Below are 24,574 nucleotides of genomic sequence, written 5' to 3'. Positions count from 1 at the left end.
TATGTTAAAAATAATAGATGATGTCTGAAAAAACATTAGATCATTTTTGGGTCATACAAGCACAGATATGTGAAGAATGATGTAGGCTACAAATATCTAATTGATTTCAGGGGTGATATTGGGTACTTATTGTGCATACAGGTTCATACATAGGTCACATGTAGGTCTCCCCTGTTGATTACTTATGTCTGGAACAGCACAACCAGGTGTTGGTTGGTACAGAGATGGAAGAGGATGTGAGTCATCCCAGTTGCTCATTTATTCTGGTTAATATAGACCTACAGTCAATGAACAAAACAGACCAGACCCAGCTGCTATCACATTGGTGTCTATGGGAGATTTACCCCTTAAGCAGACCGGTACTGTGACCATTTTTTTCAATTGTAAACTGCCTGAGTGGGACATCTTCATTTATACACCATCTTTGGGTTGGTATTCACAGTAATTGGCACTGTGTCCAATCCCAACATTAGGTTGATTGCTCTTGTCTGAATTTAGCCTACCCAATCTGGATGTGTTTGGATTGACACACACTGCTAGTGCTCACCTGAGTGATGGTTACAGTAAGTCTTTTTGATTTGCCATTACGTCTATGGAGGGGAACATTCTGAATTAAAAGGTTGAAGAACAAAAGGTTTGGTCGGTCAATTCTTTGGGCTGACACGATATCAGTCTCTGACTGACACAAGACAGTGTTGTAAGCCACTGAACCCACTTTTAAATGGGAGGATATTGAGTTTGTCTTCTTGGAAGTATCCAGTTTGATCAACTCTGAGGGATTTCAGTCCCTTAAGCTTGCATCCCTAACATTCGTTACTCAGGATCACTGGGTTGGATTTCATGCACTGCAAGCATATGATCTAAGTGTTTGACATAGTCCTGTGTGAGTAAAATTCATAGTAATGTTATTACATTCTATAATTTTCACATTATTCTGATGTTCTTTATGTTCTCCTTTGTCTCTTGGATTGATAACATTATGTAGGATTTGGCTTGAATTGGACCGCAAATTGGATATCTTGTCCGAAGATTCTGATAAAGGATACTAAAACTCCTTGAAAACAGTTAAAATTAGACCTCTGCAAACTGGAAAGGAGGTCAGCATTTACTCAACAGGAAATCTGGGACAGAATACAGAACGTGTCACCAAACTCTGATGAAATGTGAGACTAGAGGATACAAAAGAATCACACTCCGAAATGAAAACCCTCTCTAGATTCCTACCTACCAAAGCCAGTCTGAAAAGAAGATATGTGGCTAGCTACCTATTCAAGTGTATGCATCTGACATGTACATGTTCCTATTGTGAATGATTGAATGAACCCAGAAGCGATACATTGTGAATGTGAATTGTAGTCTACTCCGTGCTGCAGGCGTGTATCGGCTGAGGTGAATGGGTTACTTTCAGTATGGTGTATATAATGTGTGTAGACTAGAGCCTCTTTACTAGCTCTGACCTCCTGTCTGTTTGTCTCTGTCCCTACAGAGGAGGGTGAGTACTTCCTGAAGGTGCTGATCCCCAGCTATGCAGCCGGCTCTATAATTGGCAAGGGTGGCCAGACCATCGTACAGCTGCAGAAAGAGACGGGCGCCACCATCAAGCTGTCCAAATCCAAAGACTTCTACCCAGGTAAGTGGACCTCACTTTGTCCAAATGTAAAGGCTTTGGGGCTGACCCCATTTAGTTGACTGGCCGATTGTTTGGTCGACTGAGATTTCTTAAGTCGAACAGTCAGTCGCAAATCTTTGTTCTTTTCATGGTGCACAAGACACCTGTCTGAGTGGACTAATCCATTGCGGAGGCTGTGGGGATGGAACAGTCCATCACTGTAAGACATGCTACTGAAATTGTATATGGCTATATTATGTAAGAACAATGGTGCAACACTAAGAAAAATATTAAAATTGTATAACATGCGCTTTCTCCCGCGTTGCGGTCTGTGGTTCTTAAACATCAGTCTGCTGTTGAATTGGCACCTTTTCTTCGACCATGTTGCTATGTGCATAATAGCAAAGTTATCCAGTATATTGGTGTTGAGAACAATGTGGCGGAAGCACCAGTGGAGTCAGGAGATGAGGAAACAGCCCTTGACTTAATTGTCTAAGAAAATTAAGGAGAGGAAACCCCATCTTAATTAGGTCTATAATCAATAGCCTCACTGTTGAATGTGCCTGACTATAAATCATCCATATTTTTCTACAGAAATAAGACAGATTCTGCTTCTGTTGCCTATTTGAGTGTTTGTTTAATAGCGTACTGATTCTGTGAGCTTACAAGCCTCATTCAACCACAACATGTCGGATAAAGCAATTTCACAAATTTGTCTGTTTTTAATCTTTGCTATGCTGTAATAAAGGGTTTACACTATTTTTTTGTTAGAACAGCCTCTCGCTCCTATACCCTCCTTATTGTTATTATTACAATTGTTATCATCATTATAATAATTAGTAATGTCATTATCATTAGTAGGCTTAGTATAACAACCATGGAGCTGTAGGCCTGAGAGCACATCCTGTTTAGCTGTCTAAATACCGTAACTTCCATATATATATATATATATATATATATATATATATATATATATAAACTATATACCAGTACACACATACATCTATACACATATATATAGGCTACTGTATCAACCAATCATTAATTAGTTCATGTCATCACACAGCATATGAGTCATTCATGATTTGAAATGCAATCAAGCATTTTAGTTTTAAAATGAAATAACAAAGGGAGCATTGAATAATTAGCCTAAACTTTAAATAAACCGTTCCACGTTGGCAATTGCATTCACAAATGCATGGGACTGTTTTTAGTCTTGCTGTAATAAGGTCTTTACAAAAAAGGTAAGCTTATAATGTATTTAGTGTTGTTTAAACTTTTCCAAATAGTCTGAAAAAAATAATATTGTAATATAACAGCACCTGTTTGGCACACATAATATGCACGCAGAACTTGCTCCCTACCTTCCTTATTTTTCTTGATCTCTAGTAGTTTCCACAACTAAGTCAAATGTCCCCCACACAACTTCCTGAGCAAACAGTAAAACATTCCTCTGTTTTGAGTTTCATTTTCACGTCCTCTGCATCCATTTTGCTGTCATGTGCTACGTAATTTTATTTGATCTTTATTGATGTGATTATGATATGCTATAGGTCAGGCCCCATTGGTCACGTGCATGTGATGCATACATGTGTCAAGTAAAGAGAGCAAGGGTTGAGGGATTAGGGAATGTTTTTCCTAAACAAAGTAAGGATTTCGGTAGCAGAACTTTTCAGTCAGAAATGGCTGTAATTATGTTGCAGCTTCAGCATCACGGACAGCGAGATAAACACTTCATGTTCTGTGGTGGTCGCTGCAGCTGGGAGGAGAGAGAGACAACACTATACACACTGTTGATGTTCTGTGGTGGTCGCTGCAGCTGGGAGGAGAGAGAGACAACACTATACACACTGTTGATGTTCTGTGGTGGTCGCTGCAGCTGGGAGGAGAGAGAGACAACACTATACACACTGTTGATGTTCTGTGGTGGTCGCTGCAGCTGGGAGCAGAGAGAGACAACACTATACACACGGTTGATGTTCTGTGGTGGTCGCTGCAGCTGGGAGGAGAGAGAGACAACACTATACACACTGTTGATGTTCTGTGGTGGTCGCTGCAGCTGGGAGCAGATAGAGACAACACTATACACACTGTTGATGTTCTGTGGTGGTCGCTGCAGCAGGGAGCAGAGAGAGACAACACTATACACACTGTTGATGTTCTGTGGTGGTCGCTGCAGCAGGGAGCAGAGAGAGACAACACTATACACACTGTTGATGTTCTGTGGTGGTCGCTGCAGCAGGGAGCAGAGAGAGACAACACTATACACACTGTTGATGTTCTGTGGTGGTCGCTGCAGCAGGGAGGAGAGAGAGACAACACTGTACACACTGTTGATGTTCTGTGGTGGTCGCTGCAGCAGGAGGAGAGCGAGACAACTGGTGCTAGTCACACAGTCACTCGCTGTCTGAACCTGGCCCAGCGCAATAAATTCAATTGCGGTCGGATCCCTTTAGAGTCATAAGTGTGTCTAAATTATTTCATCAAACAGTGAGCTTAAAGCATCAGACAAGCTCAGTGCGTATAGTTTATTTTATTAAAATACACAGGGTCTTTTATATGGGAAAAATACATGTTTTAACATTTTGAACAATATATTGGTCGAAACACAACTCTCGGTTTAGCCACAATTTTTGTTGTTGTTGGGGACAGCCCTAAAAGGCTTACACACAAGTAAGAGCACCAAACCCATGGCACTCTCTGAATCCAAGTTCAGTAGAAGACTGTTTTTCATTGGTTATGCTGCAGTTTGAATTCGAACTGGGGAATCAAACCAGTTTGATGTAACCTTCCAAATGCACAGTATTTGTGCCCAGACAAAAGACCCATGCAGATGATACAGCTGCTATTGACACAGGAGTGTCGTTTAAAGATGCAAGCCATTTCTCTTTCAGTTTGGCTGCGCTCTTAGCAGGGAGCTGATCCCATTTCTGTGTAAAGTCTGTATTCCCCAGAAGTACTATCATTCTTCATTCTGCTACAATGTAAAGACCACATTTAATCAATTTCCCTCTTAGCTGCCTGGCTGCCATTTTACTCCAAGATGGAGGGAGCACATTGTCTAATGTCAAGGACATGTAAGGTACACTGAAAGCACTAGTCACCCAATAGGGCCTTGTTAAAAACCATGTCAACATGGGAAAAAATGCTAATGTTTTCCCCAATGACCCCACACTGATGGAGGTCACTGCACTCTCTGCTTGGTGCTGAAGCATCTTGTCCTCGGAAGAGAAATGCCCGAGCCACAGAAAAGTATCTGCGTTTGTCCTTCATGGCTAAGGAAGCTTCAACCTGCTGAAAAATAACAGGTGTTCAGCGGCTCACTTTTGATTAAGTCCAGATCTCTTTTGTTATAACTAATTGAACCAAATGATGTTATTTATTTTGTACTGATCGCCTATTTTCAACACATAGGCAATGGACTGTGGTATTGTTAAACTGAATGCATTTCTGTACCATACAAATGCATAAATGGAAAGGAATTAATGTACTGGCTTTTGTTCCTTTTTACAATATATGGCTTTTAGTCAATTCTGTGATTGCCTCAAGCAACCAATTATAGATGAGCTACATGTAGAAAATAAGGATTAAACTTCCTGCAGAAAACAAAAGGGCAATATGTCTCAAATATGGCCTATTTTCTGCTAAACGGAAGGTGTGATATACTGCACCTTGACTAAACATTGGCAAAGATGAATGAACCTTGTCAAAGAATAGAAGTACAAAAAAATACATTTTTTGGGTGTCCATTTCTTAGACAATCTCCTGTCCCTTGCCCTCCCCACTTCTGCAATATCTGAAAAACTGGATTCATCGATGGGAACCATGACACGCTGAAAATGAACTCTAGTTATGGCTTACTGTTGCATATAATGTATCAGCACTACTTTCTTTGTCTACCTAGAAAACACACATTGAAGCAGTTGTGCTTTTGTATCCTCCTCCTCGCTCTGGCTGGTGGATGGGTTGTTGGGGCACCACCTGCTCTGCCCCTCCCCCTCCTCATTATTGCGATGAGTGAGGAGTTCAGGGAGATGGTACTGGCATTGATTTGATTGGGTGCTGCTAGGGCCCCCCAAAGTAAATTAAACTACTACACCATCTCACACAATGGGCCAGAATTTTTCTTCCAGAAACTTCAATATACGAGGCATTTGCACCTGTACAAAGTTTACACCTGTTATTTGCCTAAGGAATTAAAAGACAACAAACAAAGCTAATCAATTGAATGTAATTTTTACAACATTTTTTGTTACCACAAGTCTATAACCTTCATTTTTGTTCTACCTTTTGATTTATTCCCTACTGAACTAAGTGTAAACACATCGTAAATTAGGCCACAATATTTGATCTAACATGTGTTTTTAATGAAAAGGGTAGGCTATACCATTGCAATGAGTTTCCCTTCAATCTCCATTCTGTGTTCAGCTATGAGAGGACTGTGCTGACATGTCATGTTAATACCAATACGCACAGATCACCTCTTAACCTGTAACACTGCAGCTGCCCTGGCTTGCCCTTCCTACAGCACAACAAGGAGACAGACAGACAGAGCTATTTCCCCTAGCAATCCGCTCAATAGTGATAGCCACGGTTAGAACAATCCCAGCAGCTCCCGTCTCCCATCTGCCAGTGTAAGACATGAAATCATGAATGGGAGAAGGCCTCGATGGGAATGGGATCTGTACGACTAGGCCCTGCTGTGGTGGCCTGAGATAGATGACTGGAGATAGTGAAGGGTGTGGATGATGCATGATTGTGTGTGAGGGGAGGGGACAAGAGGGGAGGCCCAGAAATAACCTTTTACAATCTCTCGCTCGCACTGAAAGTGACCCTGCCCCTCAAGATGCTCTCACACTACGCCAAGTTTCCTCCTCCCCTCTCTCCCGAGCCGGTTTTTCTCATAGCATTTGTTCTTAAAAGTTTGATCCAGATTAGATGGCATTGTGCTGTCTCTACAGAGTTTTGTTTGCATAGTAAAGAATAGCCCCAGACCCCTTTTTGTGATCCGATCACATCCTTACTGATACCTTACATGACAAAATTACCCTTCACCCATATGTAAACAACATACTGTTCACTCATACTGTACACAGCAGCTGCAAAGGACGCTGAGAGTCCCTGGTAAGGGTGCAAAGATCTTACAACCAAAAATCCAGACTCCCTGCTTTGTGCAGCTGGCCATCAGCCAAGCTAGCATATAAAGTTACACACTGTGCTGCATGAACAGATAAATTGATATGATGTAATATACCATAGGAATATGGTGCTGATGTTTTCAATTAGCTGAAAAACAGACTGACCTCACCTTGAAAAACTACACCAAGTCAGTCCATTTTGTCCATAATAAAAAGCAGGTTACAAAATTAAGTAACCTCATTGAAATGCTTTGAAGACAGCCTTTTAGTATTCAGAGTGAAATAAAGATGGTTGTTACCACTTTATAGCCCTCTGTAGTTAAAGATCTGCAGGGTAAGGCTTTGGACTCATGCAACTGGACTACAGATTCAAGCTCCTTAATTTTGCCTCAGGAACTGCTGCCCTGTGTGCCAGAAATCCCTCTAAGATTAAACACACTGTTATTAAAATTTGTATTACATACATCGGAACCTGCATTATAGCTGCTCCTAATAACGCTGTCAAGTAAACCATGCTTACAGAGAACCTCAATCCCACCCAAATTGCCTGGAAAGAAACAATTGTAGTTCTTAATCAGTCTCAGTCTTGAATGCATGACAGCACTTTGAGGCACAGGTATACATAAACGCACAATAGCTCCATACGGACTATACTCTGTCCATACTACATAACATAACTAGTGAAAGCCAATAACGTTGAATGTCTTTGCTCTGGACTCTAAAATGGGAACAGTGGCGACCAGTCAGGGTTCGGAGTTGGATTGAGTTCGAGTGAGATCCTGGACCGTCCCCAGACTTTGTGGGCTGTGTGTTTTGATAACTCCTGATGGATATTTCCTGAATGTCAACAGGTGCTTCTAGGGGCAGATGTGTATCACCCAATCCTGTAAGGGGAGATGGAATCACATTAAAAGGAAGGGAACACAAAAGCCCTGGCTGGCTTGAGTGGAGTAGTGTTACCCACAAAATTAACAGGCCAGTCTCAATCAGCAGGTCTTCCTTATAGGAGGGTACTCCCCTGAGTTTGGATGACTCTTAGTTGTCACTAGCATTGAAGAAATGTTTCACTTATTGGATTGTTGGATTTGATCAGATTACTGTCATTTCACGATTTGATTAATTCATTTGTATTTGTGTTTTGATAGACATAACACAATATTGTAAGGCTGGTGGTGTGAGATTGAATGAATAATGTGGGTATAGATGTATTTAAATGTGCAAAGGAATGAACGAAAGAGTGCAAGGGGAGTAAGAGAGAGAAAGATAAACAGTCAAAGGAAGAGAAGATGCAGGCTGTAGAAAGGACATGCGATTGCATCACCTGTTCCTACGGCGCAGCTCCTTAACCATGGCAACAGAATTCCGGTAGGGCCGACAAAGGGGGGTGTAGAAAGATGCCTCAACGAGGGAGAGATGTGTGGAGTCTATGGAGGAGGTAGGGGGGCGAGGACAAGCCCAGAATTTCAGGGCCCTGGGAGAGTTACATCATCTAAGAGGAATCCTTTGTCCCCCCAGTGGTTTGTTACCCGAGCTTCTCATTCAGCTGCTCTGTTTTTGAGCTCCTATATGGGGGGGGGGGTATTATTGGATAGGTTGGCTGTTAGCACCACTGTGTAAAGAAGCTTATCAAAACTCAAGCATTATTTTTTTTCTGCAAATAGTCACTGCATAAGTAGCTATTCAGTTATAAATGGGGTTGCTTTGCAACAATACTTTTTTCTCAAATAGATCCTTGGCAAAAACATGTTTCATTCAATAAATCCTGTTTGTTAAATTGAACAAGGAAGCCTCTTGTAAGTGATATGCTACAACCACAGCAGACACTGACCCCAAGGCACAATCATCTACGTTCCCACAAGACTGTGATGCCGTAATAAGGGAAAACTTAGTCAGTTGCACAACTGAATGCATTCAACCCAAATGTGTCTTCCACATTTAGCCCAACCCCTCTGAATCTGAGAGGTGTGGTGGCTGCCTTAATCGACGTCCACGGCACCCAGGGAGCAGTTGCTGTTGGGGATTAACTGCCTTGCTCAAGGGCAGAACGGCTGATTTTTCCACCTTGCCGGCTCAGAGATTCGAACCAGCGACCCTTCGGTTCCCAGGGGGGAAGGCGAAGGCACCTAGGGAGTGCTTAAGCAAGAGGCCGGTGGGCATACATATTTTATTTATTTATTTATTTTTATTTTATTTAACTAGGCAAGTCAGTTAAGAACAAATTCTTATTTTCAATGACGGCCTAGGAACAGTGGGTTAACTGCCTGGGGCAGAACGACAGATTTGTACCTTGTCAGCTCGGGGGTTTGAACTTGCAACCTTCCGGTTACTAGTCCAACGCTCTAACCACTAGGCTACCCGTAGTATATTCACTGTCTATGCACACTAGACCTGGGTGGACCACCCCCTTGTATTTTGGTTAGCGCACCAGGTGGTGCTAAGTTAGATAGGTAGTGGCTAGGCAGGTTAGATAGGTAGTGGCTAGGCAGGTTAGATAGGTAGTGGCTAGGCAGGTTAGATAGGTAGTGGCTAGGCAGGTTAGATAGGTAGTGGCTAGGCAGGTTAGATAGGTAGTGGCTAGGCAGGTTAGATAGGTAGTGGATAGGCAGGTTAGATAGGTAGTGGATAGGCAGGTTAGATAGGTAGTGGCTAGGCAGGTTAGATAGGTAGTGGCTAGGCAGGTTAGATAGGTAGTGGCTAGGCAGGTTAGATAGGTAGTGGCTAGGCAGGTTAGATAGGTAGTGGCTAGGCAGGTTAGATAGGTAGTGGCTAGGCAGGTTAGATAGGTAGTGGCTAGGCAGGTTAGATAGGTAGTGGCTAGGCAGGTTAGATAGGTAGTGGCTAGGCAGGTTAGATAGGTAGTGGCTAGGCAGGTTAGATAGGTAGTGGCTAGGCAGGTTAGATAGGTAGTGGCTAGGCAGGTTAGATAGGTAGTGGCTAGGCAGGTTAGATAGGTAGTGGCTAGGCAGGTTAGATAGGTAGTGGCTAGGCAGGTTAGATAGGTAGTGGCTAGGCAGGTTAGATAGGTAGTGGCTAGGCAGGTTAGATAGGTAGTGGCTAGGCAGGTTAGATAGGTAGTGGCTAGGCAGGTTAGATAGGTAGTGGCTAGGCAGGTTAGATAGGTAGTGGCTAGGCAGGTTAGATAGGAGAGGGGGGCTTTGACATTTACTTTCTTTGCTTTGGTTCCATCCAGCCACTTTTCCCCATATTACCGTGTGAAGGAATAAATTCCTAGTAAATGGTCAATTCTCTGCCTCTTGTCATCCTTACTCGCACATTTGAACGACCCGAAGCAGAAGATACATTTAAATCAACTACAATTCTATCTGGGAGGTTGCTTTTAAAGTCCTCCACCAGCATCAACTCCTGAATATCAGCAAAGGTGTTAGCTTTGCTGGCTGAACACCAGCGATTAAACAGAGACTCTTTATCCCTAGCAAACTCAACAAACTTATGGTGAGATGTTTTCTTGTGGTCCCTGAAGCGCTGCCTATAAGCTCCAGGCACCAACTCATAAGCCCGCAACGCGGTGGTTTTAACCGTATCGTATTGTAAACAGTCTTCCAGGGAGAGAGCAGCTACTACTTCCTGGGCTTTCCCAGACAATTTACATTGTAACAGGAGCGGCCAAACCTCGAGTGGCCAATGCAGCGCAGCGGCCACACGCTCAAACGCAGAGAAATAAGAATCAACTTCCGACTCTCGAAATGGAGGGACTAAAGCAATATTTGTACTCGCATCGAAGTGGACTTGATGATAAGCAGTTTGTGGAGTCGCACTGGAGCCAGCGTCTAGCTCCAGCCGTCGGATCCTCACCTCCTTTGTCGGCTTCTATTTTCCTAATTTCAAATTCAAAATTCATCTGTCTCTATCTTTTTGCTGCATTTCTAAACGGGCCAGCCTCACCTTCAGCCTAGCGGTCCCGTCTGAACGACCCGAAGCATAAGATAAAGGGTAAAATCGGGGCAATGTAAAGGGGGTACGAGCAAGCCCTTCCGCCGCCCTATCCTCCGACTTGGCATCGGAAGGTCTACCCATCTCCTCTCCTGAAGCCTCCCTCTCATCATCTTTCAATGAGAGAATTTGTTTTCTCACTAATCACTCCCTGACTAGCACCAAAAGCTCAGCCTTTTGGGCTTTCTCAGGGACGAAGAGGCCATAATGGTCAGCTACAGCGAAAAGGTCTACTTTCTTTTTGCTGAGGCAGCCATCTTGTACAATGCAGTCTACTGAACACACTAACTAAACAAGTCATCCAAATTCACAACCTACCATCACACCTCAATCATCAATCACAGAGAGCAGAAGGGTCCGGTGGGTTTAATGGAATCCCGGATGAGACCCCATTATATTACGCCTCTATGAAGAGGGAACGCAACACCCTGCTACAACTCAACTCTCCGTGAAGTGAAAGAGGTATGGACTGTAGGTGCGAGTAAGGATGACAAAAGGCAGAGAATTTACAATTTACTAGGAATTTATTCCTTCACACGGTAATATGGGGAAAAGGGGCTGGACGGAACCAAAACAAAGTAATTATTAAAGCCCCTTCTCCTATCTGCCTACCCACTACTTACCTGATTTAGCATCACCTGGTGCCCTAACCAAAATACAGGGGCTGGTCCGCCCAGGTCTTACCTGCCTAGACAGTGAATATACTACGGGTATATATATGTATGCCCACGGGCCTCTTGCCTGAGCACTCCCTAGCTGCCTTCCACTTCCCCCATGGGAACAAATTAAACAGAATAACAAACAATTTCAACAATCAAAACAGTGCATCCTATAACACATAACAGACATAACCAATCAGCTCCCTCAGCAACAACTAACATAGTATATACCCAATCGCTTTCTGAGAAACAACCAACACTATATAACCCTCAGCTATCAGCCTCCTCTCTCAGCAATCATCTCAGGATATACAATCAATCTCTCTGCAATGACCTTCCAGCAATGATCTCTCTCCTGAACAGAACCCTGGATTTTATATAGCTTCAGAAGAAATGGGTAATTGGTGACAGCTGCGTCCTGCCGAGTGGGCGGGGTCAGCTCTCCAATTAGCCACGGAGTCGACCAATCAGCTGCTTGGGGAGAATTCAGGAAGCCATCTCCTGAAAACACACTCAAATACAAACTACAACACTGAAACTGGGGAACGTAACAGGCCCAACGCTCTTAACCGCTAGGCTAGAAACTACCAACCCTTAAAAAAAAGACGATAGTATACTATAGTTATATACTATAGTTTTCACTGTAGTGTTTTTACAGACTTTACTGTATTTACTGTAGTTTTGTGGACATGACTGTAGTACCCTGTAGTATTTACAGCTTACTAAAGTATAAATACTGTTGTAAGAAAAAAAATGTACTATATACTAGTAATTACTCTAGTGTTTTTGCAGACTATAGTATACTTAAGCAATAAGGCCCTAGGAGGTGTGGTATATGGCCAATATACCACGGCTAAAGGCTGTTCTTATATGCTATGCGGAATGCCTGGATACAGACCTTAGCCGTGGTATATTGGCCATATACCACAAACCCCCGAGGTGCTATTATAAACTGGTTACCAACATAATTACAACAGTAAACAAGTAGTTTGTCATCATAACTGTGGTATATTTAAGCAGTATGGCCTGAGGGGATGTGGTATATGGCCAATATACAATGGCTAAGGGCTGTTCTTTGGCACGACGCAACGCAGAGTAATAATGTCATATTTATTGTAGTGTTTTTGCATACTGTCATATACTGTAGTATTTACTCTAGGGTTTTTGTGACGTTACTATAGTGCTTTTTAAAAATGTATTATATTTGACATAGCAATGAGGGCTTTGTCTTTGAGGAAACCACATTTTCCATAAACTGTAGGTTGGTAAGACTGGAGTCAGATCGGACAGTTTAGAGCTTTTACTCTTTTCTATAACTTGTAGGGAACACAATATATGGTCTATACTTGGCATGTCAGTTTCTCACTTATGGGTGGCACAAATTGGGATATATGGGAGGAGAATGGGCAGGGTAAATGCAAATGAGGTATTTACTGTAATGTTTTTGTGGTCTGTTGTATACTGTAGTATTTACAGTAGCATTCTACAGTATACTATAACATTCTATAGAAAGTGTTAGTAAGCATTTCCTTGGATGATTTATACCATGCGTATCCCATACATACGACTAATAAAACTAGGAAAAAATAAAAGAATACACATTATTGAGGTATACTACAGTGTGTAGTATATGATTTCTACAGTATACTAGAGTTTACTATAGAATGATTTAGTACTGTAGTATACTATACTAAACTGTAGTATTTAGTCATGTGGGTAGTACTGATACACTGTGATGTTTCTTTTTTGTTCTATCCCCACAGGAACCACAGAGCGGGTGTGTCTGATACAGGGTACGGTCGAAGCGCTAAATGGTGTCCACAGCTTCATCGCGGAGAAAGTCCGCGAGATGCCCCAGAGCGCCCAGAAAACAGAGCCAGTCAGCATACTGCAACCACAGACCACTGTCAACCCCGATCGCGTCAAACAGGTGAGAGACAGGACCATTACAGTCAGCCAACCCTGACATGGAACCCAAACCGGCTGCGCACGCGAGACATCGTGCATACATTTATTTTCTCCCCCCACACCAAACGCGATCACGACACGAAGGTTAAAATATCAAAACAAACTCTGAACCAATTACATTCGTTTGTGGACAGGTCAAAAAGCATTAAACATTTATGGCAATTTAGCTATCTAGCTTGCACTTGCTAGCTAATTTGTCCTATTTAGCTAGCTTGCTGAACTGACTTCTATTTTAGCCCTTGGCAACGCAGACGCTCGTTGACTCGTGCGAGCAGTGTGTGCGCGCGCAATAATCTAGATTTCAAAATGTATTTTGCAATGCTCGGGCACGCGACACGAGGGGTGTAGTCAGGGTATGACCGACCACCATACTTAACATAACCATAGCATGGACAATGACCTATCAGATATAGAACACGACCGATCAAAGCATGTTACCTCCCTACCTACGATGATCTGTCTGACATGTCAATAGTGTAGACATGCAGAGTCATAAGGGCACGTGGTGAGCACATGGCAAGAACACAGTCACACTTTGTCTCATAGGGGCATCTGCCCCACAACCTGAGCCCTGGCAGGGTCAGGAAAATGTGAGAGCATGGGGTTATTTTTACCGGCCGCCTGCCCGCTAGGTCCTCAACAGTGCCATAGAGCTGGATGGCAGCTGCAGCCTTAACCCCTGGGATTAACACATCGCTGAGTAAAGCAGAGGGCTGGGATAGTAGAATGACTCAGTGAGCGATATCTTTCTCTCGTTCTCTCTCTCTCTTTCCTACTTTTCAATCTCTCTTTCTGCCTCTCTCCCTCCCTCCCTCCCTCCTTCTCTCTGGCTCCCACTATTCCTTTGCAGGCTAAGTTAATAGTGCCCAACAGCACGGCTGGGCTGATCATCGGTAAGGGCGGGGCCACAGTCAAGGCGGTGATGGAGCAGTCGGGTGCCTGGGTCCAGCTGTCCCAGAAGCCTGAAGGCATCAACCTGCAGGAGCGCGTGGTCACGATCAGCGGGGAGCCCGAGCAGAACCGTAAAGCCGTGGAGATCATTGTGCAGAAGATCCAGGAGGACCCTCAGAGCAGCAGCTGCCTCAACATCAGCTACTCCAACATCTCAGGCCCTGTGGCCAACTCCAACCCTACCGGTTCCCCCTACGCCAACTCGGCTGAGGTCCTTCCCAACGCCGCTGCGGCTGCTGCCACTGCCTCCAGCCTTCTAGGCCAGGCCGGCCTGGCAGGAATGGGCGGCTTTCCGGGAACCATGTCCAGCTTCTCTGGCAATGACCTGCTGGCCATCACCTCGGCCCTCAACACACTGGCCAGCTATGGCTACAACACCAACACCCTGGGCCTGGGCCTCAACCCCGCCGCTGCCTCCGGGGTCCTGGCCGCCGTGGCTGCTAGTGCTAACCCAGCTGCTGCTGCTGCCGCTAACCTCCTGGCCTCCTATGCCAGCGATGCCTCTGGCTCCGGCCATCCTGCTGTTGGCCTGGGGGGCTTCTCCCTGGGCTCGCTGGCCGCCGCCACGGGGGCCTCCAACGGCTACCTGAATGCCTCGTCCCCACTGATGGCTTCCTCCCTGCTGGCCGCAGAGAAGCTGGGAGAAGGGGCCAAGGACGTGGTGGAGATTGCTGTGCCCGAGAATCTGGTGGGCGCCATCCTGGGGAAAGGCGGGAAAACGCTGGTTGAGTACCAGGAGCTGACGGGAGCTCGCATCCAGATCTCCAAAAAGGGAGAGTTCATACCTGGCACGCGGAACCGTAAAGTTACCATAACAGGGTCACCTGCGGCAACGCAAGCCGCCCAGTATCTGATCAGCCAGAGGATCACGTATGAGCAGGGTGTGCGTGCCACCAACCCACAGAAGGTGGGCTAAATGGGGGGAAAAGGATGTAATAAAGGAAAGATGGAGACAGAAAAAAGAAAGGGAATCAAGGGTCACGGAGAGGGGAAAAACGTCCAAATATCCATTCAATATTTCAGTATTAAAAAGAGAAGGTGACAAAGAAGGAGGTGAGGCAGAGAGAAAACCGGGATACGTGTGTGTGATATGTGATTGTGTTTTTAGGACTGAGGTTGTGATGTTTTTTAAAAGTGGTGTCAAGTCCTTTTGATGACGAGTAAAGCTGAACTGGTCCACTGCCAAGCAGCAGAGTCAGGGGTGAGTCCACACGATTTCACCCCCTTCAAAAACCTCACAGCTGGGTTTGTTTTGGATTTCGTTCTCTTCCGATTTTCTTTTCTTTGGCTGTGTTGATTTTTCAGCTTCAGTTGTAGATCTCCGCTCCCGGTGAGTTGAGGTTCCGGACAGGCTTAAAGAGCAGAGATAGCGTTTTGCTCAGGCCTTTTTGCTTTGATGTTAACATCGCTCCATGTGAACAAAGCAAAAGGCCTTGTTTACATGAGAGAGGTAAAATGACGAGCACCAGAGGTCATCCAATACCATTTGGCAACCATTTTAATCTAAATTCTTAATGGATATCAGAATATTAATGACAGGCCACTGTATGGTTCATATCAAAATTGAGGTTTTTACAATTCGGTTGTTATCCTTTTTATTTTCCTCAATTATTTATTGAAATATGGTCTCATTCAAACACATATAGATTATTTAAACCTGTGAATTCAGGTTGATATGAATGTAAAGACATTATTATTGTTATTTTGTTATTAATGAGGATCAAATTTTGAGTTGCAGTGACAGATATGTATAGTTTTCACCCAGAACTGCACAGGACTAGTGTAGATCAGGGGTCAAATGTTCAATGTGAGAGGATAGAGACACGCAGGAATGTACACATACACAGGAACAGACACACATTCATACATGTTTACCGCCACCCACATACACACCACTTTTGGTGCTACGAAAACATAACTACAGATCTCTAGGCCTATATTACCTGTATCACCTAAATTGAAAATCCCTTTGGAGATTGCTCTCCCTCTCCTTGATTGTAAGATGCCAAGCATTGTTCACTTATCTGTAGTTTACGGGATCTAGTTCTGCCTTTATGTAAGCGAAGACTGGATTTCATGCTATGTTGAAGGTCAGTCTTAATATTTGACCTCGCTAGTTCTCCTTCAGCTGCCATGGCAAACTGTATCTTGTACCACCGTGGACAGTTTAGATAACGTAGTTACTGATTAAAAATTATTTTTATCCTATTGTCATGAATTAGCCCGGTACTTTGAGTTCGCCAGCCGATATTGCGCCTTGGGACATGCTCCTATGTAGAAATTTGAATACCCCCCATGGGACGGAGCATCATACCCGAGAGGGAAGACAGCACTATACACAGCTTGGTATCTTACAGCTTGGTATCTTACCTTTTCAATTGAAGAATCTAACCCGGAAGAGTCCCGAAGGGAACAAAGCACTACAAAGCAGTATTGAACGTTATCTGTGAGCGAGGAGATGATTGCTTTATATCAGAATGGCTGGTAGTCAAGAGAGACACTAATGAGAAAGAAATTGACTCACCATGAAACATTTGGTGTTTTCTGTGAACCATTTTTCTCAACCAGAGTCAATACCAATATGGAGTCAAGCAGTTTATGCAGGTGGTTAGTCCAACCTGTTATCTTGCCTGAAGCAGACATTGACGCTAGCTTACATTGGCAGTAGTGCATAATGCGTTGCCCAAACATTTATCTGACATTCTGTAAGGATAATTGTTTGGCAAAAACACAGGGAGGGTAATTGTCTTCTAGAATATTCTCAAACACAAAGATTAACCTTGCTTGCATCTGCGCTGCTATCCATTGGTTTTCATCCGAGTACACTGGGTCTCTTATGACTGCACTGTGAGACACAACAAAGACACAACGCAAAGTGTGTCTGTCCCTTCTTGAGCCCTTCTTGAAGTACATATCCAGGATATAGGCCTACAGCTGGTGCACTTACATCGCATGTTCTAGAGCAGGGATGGGCCACTCCAGTCCTCGGGGGCTTCTTCCCCATCCCTAGCAAACACAGCTGATAAATCTAATTACGTTGTAAACTGAAGATCATGATTAGTTGATTATTGGAGTCAGGTGTGTTAGCTGGGACAGAAGTGTGACACCAGTCAGGCCCCAGAGGACTGGAGTTGCCCATCCCTGTTCTAGAGCAAAACCAGCTGAGCAGCGAGATAAGGAACAGTTCCACAAGGACATCCATAATGTGAGGTCTTGGAGATATTTTGGTTTACCAATAATATTGCACAACAGAGAGCTGCTACTGGATGTTTTTTTCTACTGATCAGTCCAGAGTCATCAGTCAACCATAGTGTCTTTTATTAAGGTCTGTGCTATCCGGGATCCTTGGCATGTCCCTAACCCATTGAAGTTGAAATGAAAAATGGTTAAGGTATGGGTTAAGGTAAGGGTTAAGGTAAGTGTAGGGGTTAGGGTAGGGACATTCCAAGGATCCTGGATAGCATTGACCCTTTTATTAACCCAAATGACTCCTATGACATTTATTTTTCTGCATTGCAGTCCCTGTATCCTATTCTGACCCTCTTTTCCATTTCACAAATGTATCCATAGACTTATGTAACCAGAGCTCTGGGATCGGCTTCCAATAATACAGGACCGGGAACGATAGTGTCAGAGAAAGAAACAGCAGCACTCCCTTTTTAGTGAAATGACGAGGCTCCTTCTTGAGAAAGAATAGACCTTTACCCCACCTTACTAACAACTCTATGTTTGAGCGCCCCATTACCTTGACTCACTGAATACACGTTTCATTGTATTTCTGACGGGATGTGCTGTGACTTTTAATACTAGTCAACGGCACACTAGTTACATGAAATGAAATGGCACTCCAGTTAAAATATCTGTAACTTCTTTCACCTGTGGGGTTCAAAACCTTCATATTTTAGCCCTAACCTCACATTTGAATGCTGATTTAAAATACAAGCACAAATCAAGGTGGATTTAATAATAGAAGCAATGCAACTACGCTTGGTTTAGAGAGAGACTACTCCAGAGCTGTCTGATCTGTACACTGTACCAACTCCTCTCTCTCTCTCCATTCATTACTTTTCCTCCTCTTTCTTTAGACATTTCCCTACCCTACATATGCTCTTTTTGGTCCTCCTATATAGAGATGACCTTTTCTCTCTCCTCTGCACTGCTCCCCTCTCTCTCCTTCTTTCTGTCTTGTCTACTCATAGGCACTGACGTCTGGGAGTTGCAGGGAGTGCCGAAGTGATTGATAGGAGTTATGCACTATAGGTCATAAGGGTATGCAAATATTTTCACAGCCCATAGAGTTCACCAGTCAAAAATGCACAGATATCACCTGCCTCCAAACTGTGACAACCCACAAGACCAACCAGCAACATTGGTTCAAACTTCGGTATCAAATTCCCCACTAAAAGAAGAACAAGTAGGATTTAGACAGGCTTACACCGTGATCTATGACCTTCTAGGGGAAGGGAAAGCAAAATAGGAAGGCGAATCTTGGTTGAATGAGAAAATGTCTGTTGGTTGACCAAACAGAGCTTCTATTTCAGCCTCATAACAAAAGAAAGCAGGAGTTTATTTAAAAAAAGTAAATGAGAGAGAGGTGGGAACTCGTTCGTGACCTCATGCTGAAACAGTGACATCCTTTATGCATATCCTCTTATCTGAAAAATGACTAGAAATTCATTTCTGTGGAATATGTCATGTCAACATGATCTATATGTACTTAATTGTAGCTATTCTAGTTTGTAGTCCAAATGCAGTCCAGCGTCGTCAATACAATGTGAAACTCTATGTTATCTTTGTGTGGATGATGAAGAGTGCCAACTAACCCTGATTAAGATTAGCTTTGCGATTTGTTTGTGCATTACGATGACTCATCATCGACAGGTGGCGTTCATATTTCTGTTATTGATGATTTAGTTTGACCGTAAGAAAAATTTAAAGAATATTGGAAGCAATATAGTAGCATGTTGTCCTGTTTTGTGTTTTTATTATGTCTATTGTATGAACCTTTGAAATTACTAAGATTTTGAATGAATAGGTTTACATGTACTTTTTGTAAGTTATGAAAATGCTGCTATTTGATAAGTAAAATATAAAAAATATTTTAGTTGAAAATATGTCTGGTCTGTTGATAAGAAACATGCTCTAAAAGACAGGGGCGTAAAACGAGGTGTATAGAATACTATACAGTATTGGTAAGATAGTAACAGTAATAATTGTACCTGTGCCAAACTAGACCTCTGCAGCTTTTGAAATTGTAGATGTGCGATCAAATGTTAGATATCAATAACTTGTTTAGAAGTGCTGATCAAGTGCCAATCAAACAATGTTTTTCAGTTAAGAAAAGATAATCGTATACATTACTTCAGAAAACGATGGACAAATAACTGTTTTGTGCATTGTTTTACCCCATAGCTACATAGAGTAAGAGATAAAGATTGTGATTTTTATGGATCCATGTTGTTTTACACTCCATGCATCCCCTGTGTGTTCGTTTGACCTGTGGCTTAAGCACTGCTGTTTTTCACAAATGTCTCTATAGGCCAGCATGGACTAAGCATAACATGTTATAAGCATTCATAACATAGTCATTAACAATCAGACAAAATGTGTTTCGTGGAGTTAGGTGTTATCTTTTTGCACGTCTTCTATTGCATGGTATCAAAGTGAAAAATTGAGGGAGAAAACTAAATGGAAAAAAATGGAGGTTTTCTCACCACATTCAAAGACATAAAGTTGCATGCAGTCAGTTGTAGAACACTTAAGTTAAAATCACCTCATATTTAAAATGTTTCATGTCGTAAGTTGGGAGGGAGCCCATTATTGTCATGTTGGCCCAAATACAACACATTTCAGATCAAATTCTCATACAGTCCATCTCTTTTTATTGTAACAGACCAGGTTTTATTTTCTTAAGGTACCATAAGGAGTATTACAAATGTGAAACAAGCAAACGCGAAAATGTTATTCAGTGTTATTCTTGAGTTTTGCTTTCTAGAATACCAGGCATTTTTTAAATCGGGTTAAACCTCACAAAACCTGTGTAATATTTTTTAAAGATTTTTTGTACCACAGTTTGAATGCCCAAATCTAATCTATGAATGTAATCCCATTTGCTCATTTTTTTCAGTTGAATGTTTATCAGTCTTTCAATGTGAATTCAGGGCTGGAATTTCAACTACATGTAGAGTTAAGATATTATGTCAAGAACCAATTTCAGCTATAGTCAGGTAGGCCATAGTCATAACCCAGATATGTTTTAACAACACTTCCGATTCACTGTCAACATTGTCCTGTTTGTTTGGTGTTGCATAAATGCACTTTACTGATCAATGGGTCATACCTTTTTACAGAATTCCATCTCCTGTTATTGGATGTGAAACAAAGCAAACCATGGTAACGTTCAGCCGTTTTTGTCATTCTTTGCTGTTGCTCTGATATTGTTTGTGGAGGTTTAAAAAAATATATTTTTGGGTCTCTGTGTATCAGACTTCTCTGAAAAGGTGGCACCCGAGTCATAATATGGTTTATCCATTTCCTTTTGAAAATATTTGTGTAAATCACAATGAGCGAATCTTCTTTAAAAGAGGGAGAGGGAGTTTAGAGTGGAGCTGTTCCATCTTGTCATGTTGCATTCTGCTGCCTTGAAGTCTAGAGGGCGGAAGTATTTTTATGAACAAATTGGCATTGAAAGCACGGTAAACCTCATACAATGTCTCTATGTGGTGTTATCAGAGAGTACATGTTTGTTACGTTACAGAATGCAATCCCAAGGTCTTGCTGATATAATTTTAGATGGGAGACAAATACAGCACCAGCAAAATTCGATTGCCTCGGTCATACCGCTGTCAGTGTTGGTGGATTGGACAACTCAACCCGTAAGAACCCTGTGTAACCTAAAACTACTTTACCACTGCATGCTATGACTTTCTGTCTCCTTCTGCCATGCACTGCTACTAACCCCCACCACCCTTCTAACCCCTCCACTACTGAGTGCCAAACTAAGTCAACACCATTCCAAACCTTCAGTTGTTTTAAATATGATGTAGTCTGGACATGCATCTGACCCTCCAGGATCTTCCTAAGGGGGATTCTATCGAATCAGACAGGACTAAGCCGGTTAAGGCTGCTTGCCCCCTCTTCTCCTCAACTCTCTCCATCATCTTTTCAGCCTACATGACATTATGATTATGTGTGCCGTTGTGTCTGGCACCTGTCATTGTATTCACCCATTAAATGGAAAATTATTCTGAGCCCATTCCTCTGAATAGTGGGAGAAAGACAGGATTTTTACCAACCAGCCACGACGCCATCTCTTATCTTTGACCCTCCCATGAACTAAGTTGACCTTATCCACCCTTTGCGTGCTCATCTGCGTGTTTGGATTATTTTGACCCCAGATTTATTGCCAAAATTTGCTGAGACTACAACTGTATGAATTTTCATTTGGTTTTAATTGTTTTCTTATCATCCGGACAATTCTGCAGGGTTGAAGCTAACAAATCTTGTCTGAAAAAAAGCATGACAATGCCCTGCACACCTCTTCGGCTCCATTGTAAATATTATTTTGGGTTAGTTTTTCATTTTGTAAAAAAAATGTTTTTCCATCTTAAGAAATGGACTGTCAGCATATGTAATATGTTGTCCTAAACTTAAGAGTTGGGTCAATTGGAATGACTCCGGTGTCTATATTGAGACAGAGAAGATACCATTTCAAAGTCCAGGCCTCACTTGTCCTTTGACTGAAGCATTTGCTTCGATGCCTTTACACAGACACAGTCTCAATCTTAAAGATACAGTCTCAATCTTAAAGATACAAGGGCAATATTGTATTTCCTTGTGCCATGTCAGTGAAGTACGGGTGAGAGCCTTTTATTGAGATATTTGCCAACACGGGTGCCAAATGAAATCGGCACTGAGCCAAAAGCCAGTCAGCCTACACACTGAAGCTGTGGTAGCAATGGGATAGTTCACTTCCCAATCCCATATCCCCCCCAAAACACTTAATTGTTTGACATTTGACTTGACATGTCACTATATTCTATGCTGCCAGTCAATTTCCTGCTTTCCTCAGTGAAACATCTCAGAAGCAGTTCATTTTACAACATTACACTGTTGATCAATGACAACAACAAATATCAAAAGGGAATGAAAGTGTATTTTTATTATCAGTTTATCTGAGCATCATTCATTAATAGATTTAAGGGTAATGACTATTTAATGTAACTGTAGTATTGTGTTTGTAAAAAAAAAAAGAAATCGGTGAGTTGTGTTTGATGACTCGTGGACTACCAGTGAAGTCAGCATTTCAGTGTTAATATATTGAATTGTTTTTTAAAGATTATTTTTGCGACAGCAACAGCAACAAAGAGTCATTATAAATGTTCATTTTAGCATCACTTGTCTTCTGTTCCTTTATTCTCCTCCACCTCTACTCTCTGTTTCATTGGAGTGAAAGGTCTTGAGTTGATTAAAGTGCATGCAATATGCTCACGGAAAAGTTCATTTTCTAAATGGGGTGCTGAATCTTAGCTTATGAGGTAGTCCATTAACAATTAATATGACAATACTCTCCAAATCATGACCGGTTTTATTGTGGATGTTCTGTCTGACTGCTGTTCTAGTTGTTGTTCAAAGTCTTGAGTAAAAGCCAAAGCGAGCATCTAAGCTAATTTGTAGTTCTAGTACAGTGGCGTGTGGGCAGAATGTTGTAGTGTTATCGGTTTTGTGAAGCTGTGAAGTTCTTCACAGGCCAGAACCAGTTTGGGAAGTTCAATGAATCTTTCCTTGATTTTTTTTGCATCCTCTCTTCTTGCCTCCTTCTCAAAACCCATTGGAGAAGGTCAGAAGGGGGACCGGGACCGGGACCTTCTCCAAAATAGTTGAGAAGCTCCTGAGTGGGGCAGCGGTCAAAGGCACTGCATCTCAGTGCTAGAGGCATCACTACAGACCCTGGTTTGATTCCAGGCTGTATCACATCCGGCTGTGATTGGGAGTCCCGTAGAGCGGTGCACAATTGGCCCAGGGTCGTCCGGGTTAGGGTTTGGCTGGGGTAGGCCGTCATTGTAAATAAGAATTTGTTTTGAACTAACTTGAGTTGTTAAATAATAGGTTAAATAAAAAATAAAGGAGGTAAGGAGATAGGATACAAAGAGGATTCGCGGAAAGACAATTGTCCCTCCAACATCATTCCTCCTGCACCATGGGACATCCTCCATTAACAATAACTTCTAAAACCAGAGTATAACAGTAATTGATTTATAAAGCGGTTTTCATTACATCTGAAAGTGCTAATTGTTACTGGCGCTTGAAGATTTTATAAGACAACACAGAACAAGGTTGGGTCTCCTTGGTCTACTCGGAAGGCAAATCCTGTATAGGTGCATTTTGAGGTCAGATTTGAAAGAGCCAAGTTCCCTTGAGGTGGGCGGGGGGAAGCACATTCCAGATGCGAGGATATGTGGTCTAAAATGGCTAGTTGCTAGCTTTTCTCATAGGTCAACCTGGCACAATAGGCCACTATGCTGAGGATGACCAGCTGAGAACATAATTATATCCGGTAACAAAATAACGAAACAACGGAGCAGTGACCTTACATGGTAGAGCCACCATCCAATCACATTTGTTAAACAGGTGAACTTGTCCACCAGAGGGTTATAATAAAACCTCCAACTTCAAGGTAAGTGTTTGAAACCCTTGCCTTAGTCTAAAAAGTGGAGTGTGATAATAAAAATGGCATGATGCTTCTTTATGGGCTACTTACTAAAATTTCAAAAAGCACGTTTTGCATATATGACCAAATTCAAAGTTGTTGCTTACCATTTCACATGCATCCATGTGCTTTTACAGAGAAGAAAACATGGAGGATTCTACATCAGTTTTGTTGACGTTGAGGTAGAGGATATTTTCCTGGCACCACTCTGCCAGGGCCCTCACCTCCTCCCTTTAGGCTGTCTCGTTATTGTTGGTAATCAGGCCTACTACTGTTGTCGTCTGCAAAGTTGATGATTTTTACCGGTTAGAAATATGTGCTGGGCTAGTCATACTTAGGCCAACCTGGCTCAATTAGCCAATATGCTATGAGAAAAGCTTGCAGCTAGCCATTTTAGACCGCAGGTCTAAACCTCGGTCTAAGCAAAAGTTTGAGAGTATGGCCCCACTGAGTGTGTCTGGTCAGGTGGCTGAGCAACTTCCATGAATGAAAGATATTGGCTGTTCTGGTTACTTTGTAACTTTTATGTCTTATCCAATCTCTAAAGTTATACGAAAAGCTGAAATGAACTTCCTTTAGTAAATTAAGC

At 42.5% G+C, this 24,574-nt stretch overlaps 1 protein-coding gene across 2 annotated transcripts in view; it reads left to right on the top strand.

Annotated features, from left to right (window-relative positions):
• The window catches only part of LOC124012533 (RNA-binding protein Nova-1-like), a 28,202-nt gene extending 5,530 nt beyond the window's left edge, over positions 1-22,672 (top strand). For both annotated transcript variants that reach the window (XM_046326269.1, XM_046326278.1), the window contains exons 2-4: positions 1,487-1,630; positions 13,121-13,287; positions 14,176-22,672. In XM_046326269.1, the coding sequence (XP_046182225.1) occupies positions 1,487-1,630; positions 13,121-13,287; positions 14,176-15,192 (1,328 nt within the window). In that variant the 3' untranslated portion in view covers positions 15,193-22,672. The remainder of the gene's footprint in view (positions 1-1,486; positions 1,631-13,120; positions 13,288-14,175) is intronic.
• The last annotated feature ends 1,902 nt before the right edge of the window (positions 22,673-24,574 follow it).

This window comes from Oncorhynchus gorbuscha, linkage group LG02 (genome assembly GCF_021184085.1).
Source record: "Oncorhynchus gorbuscha isolate QuinsamMale2020 ecotype Even-year linkage group LG02, OgorEven_v1.0, whole genome shotgun sequence".
In the NCBI taxonomy this organism is placed as follows: Eukaryota; Metazoa; Chordata; class Actinopteri; order Salmoniformes; family Salmonidae; genus Oncorhynchus; species Oncorhynchus gorbuscha.
This window is presented reverse-complemented; position numbering and strand designations above follow the sequence as displayed.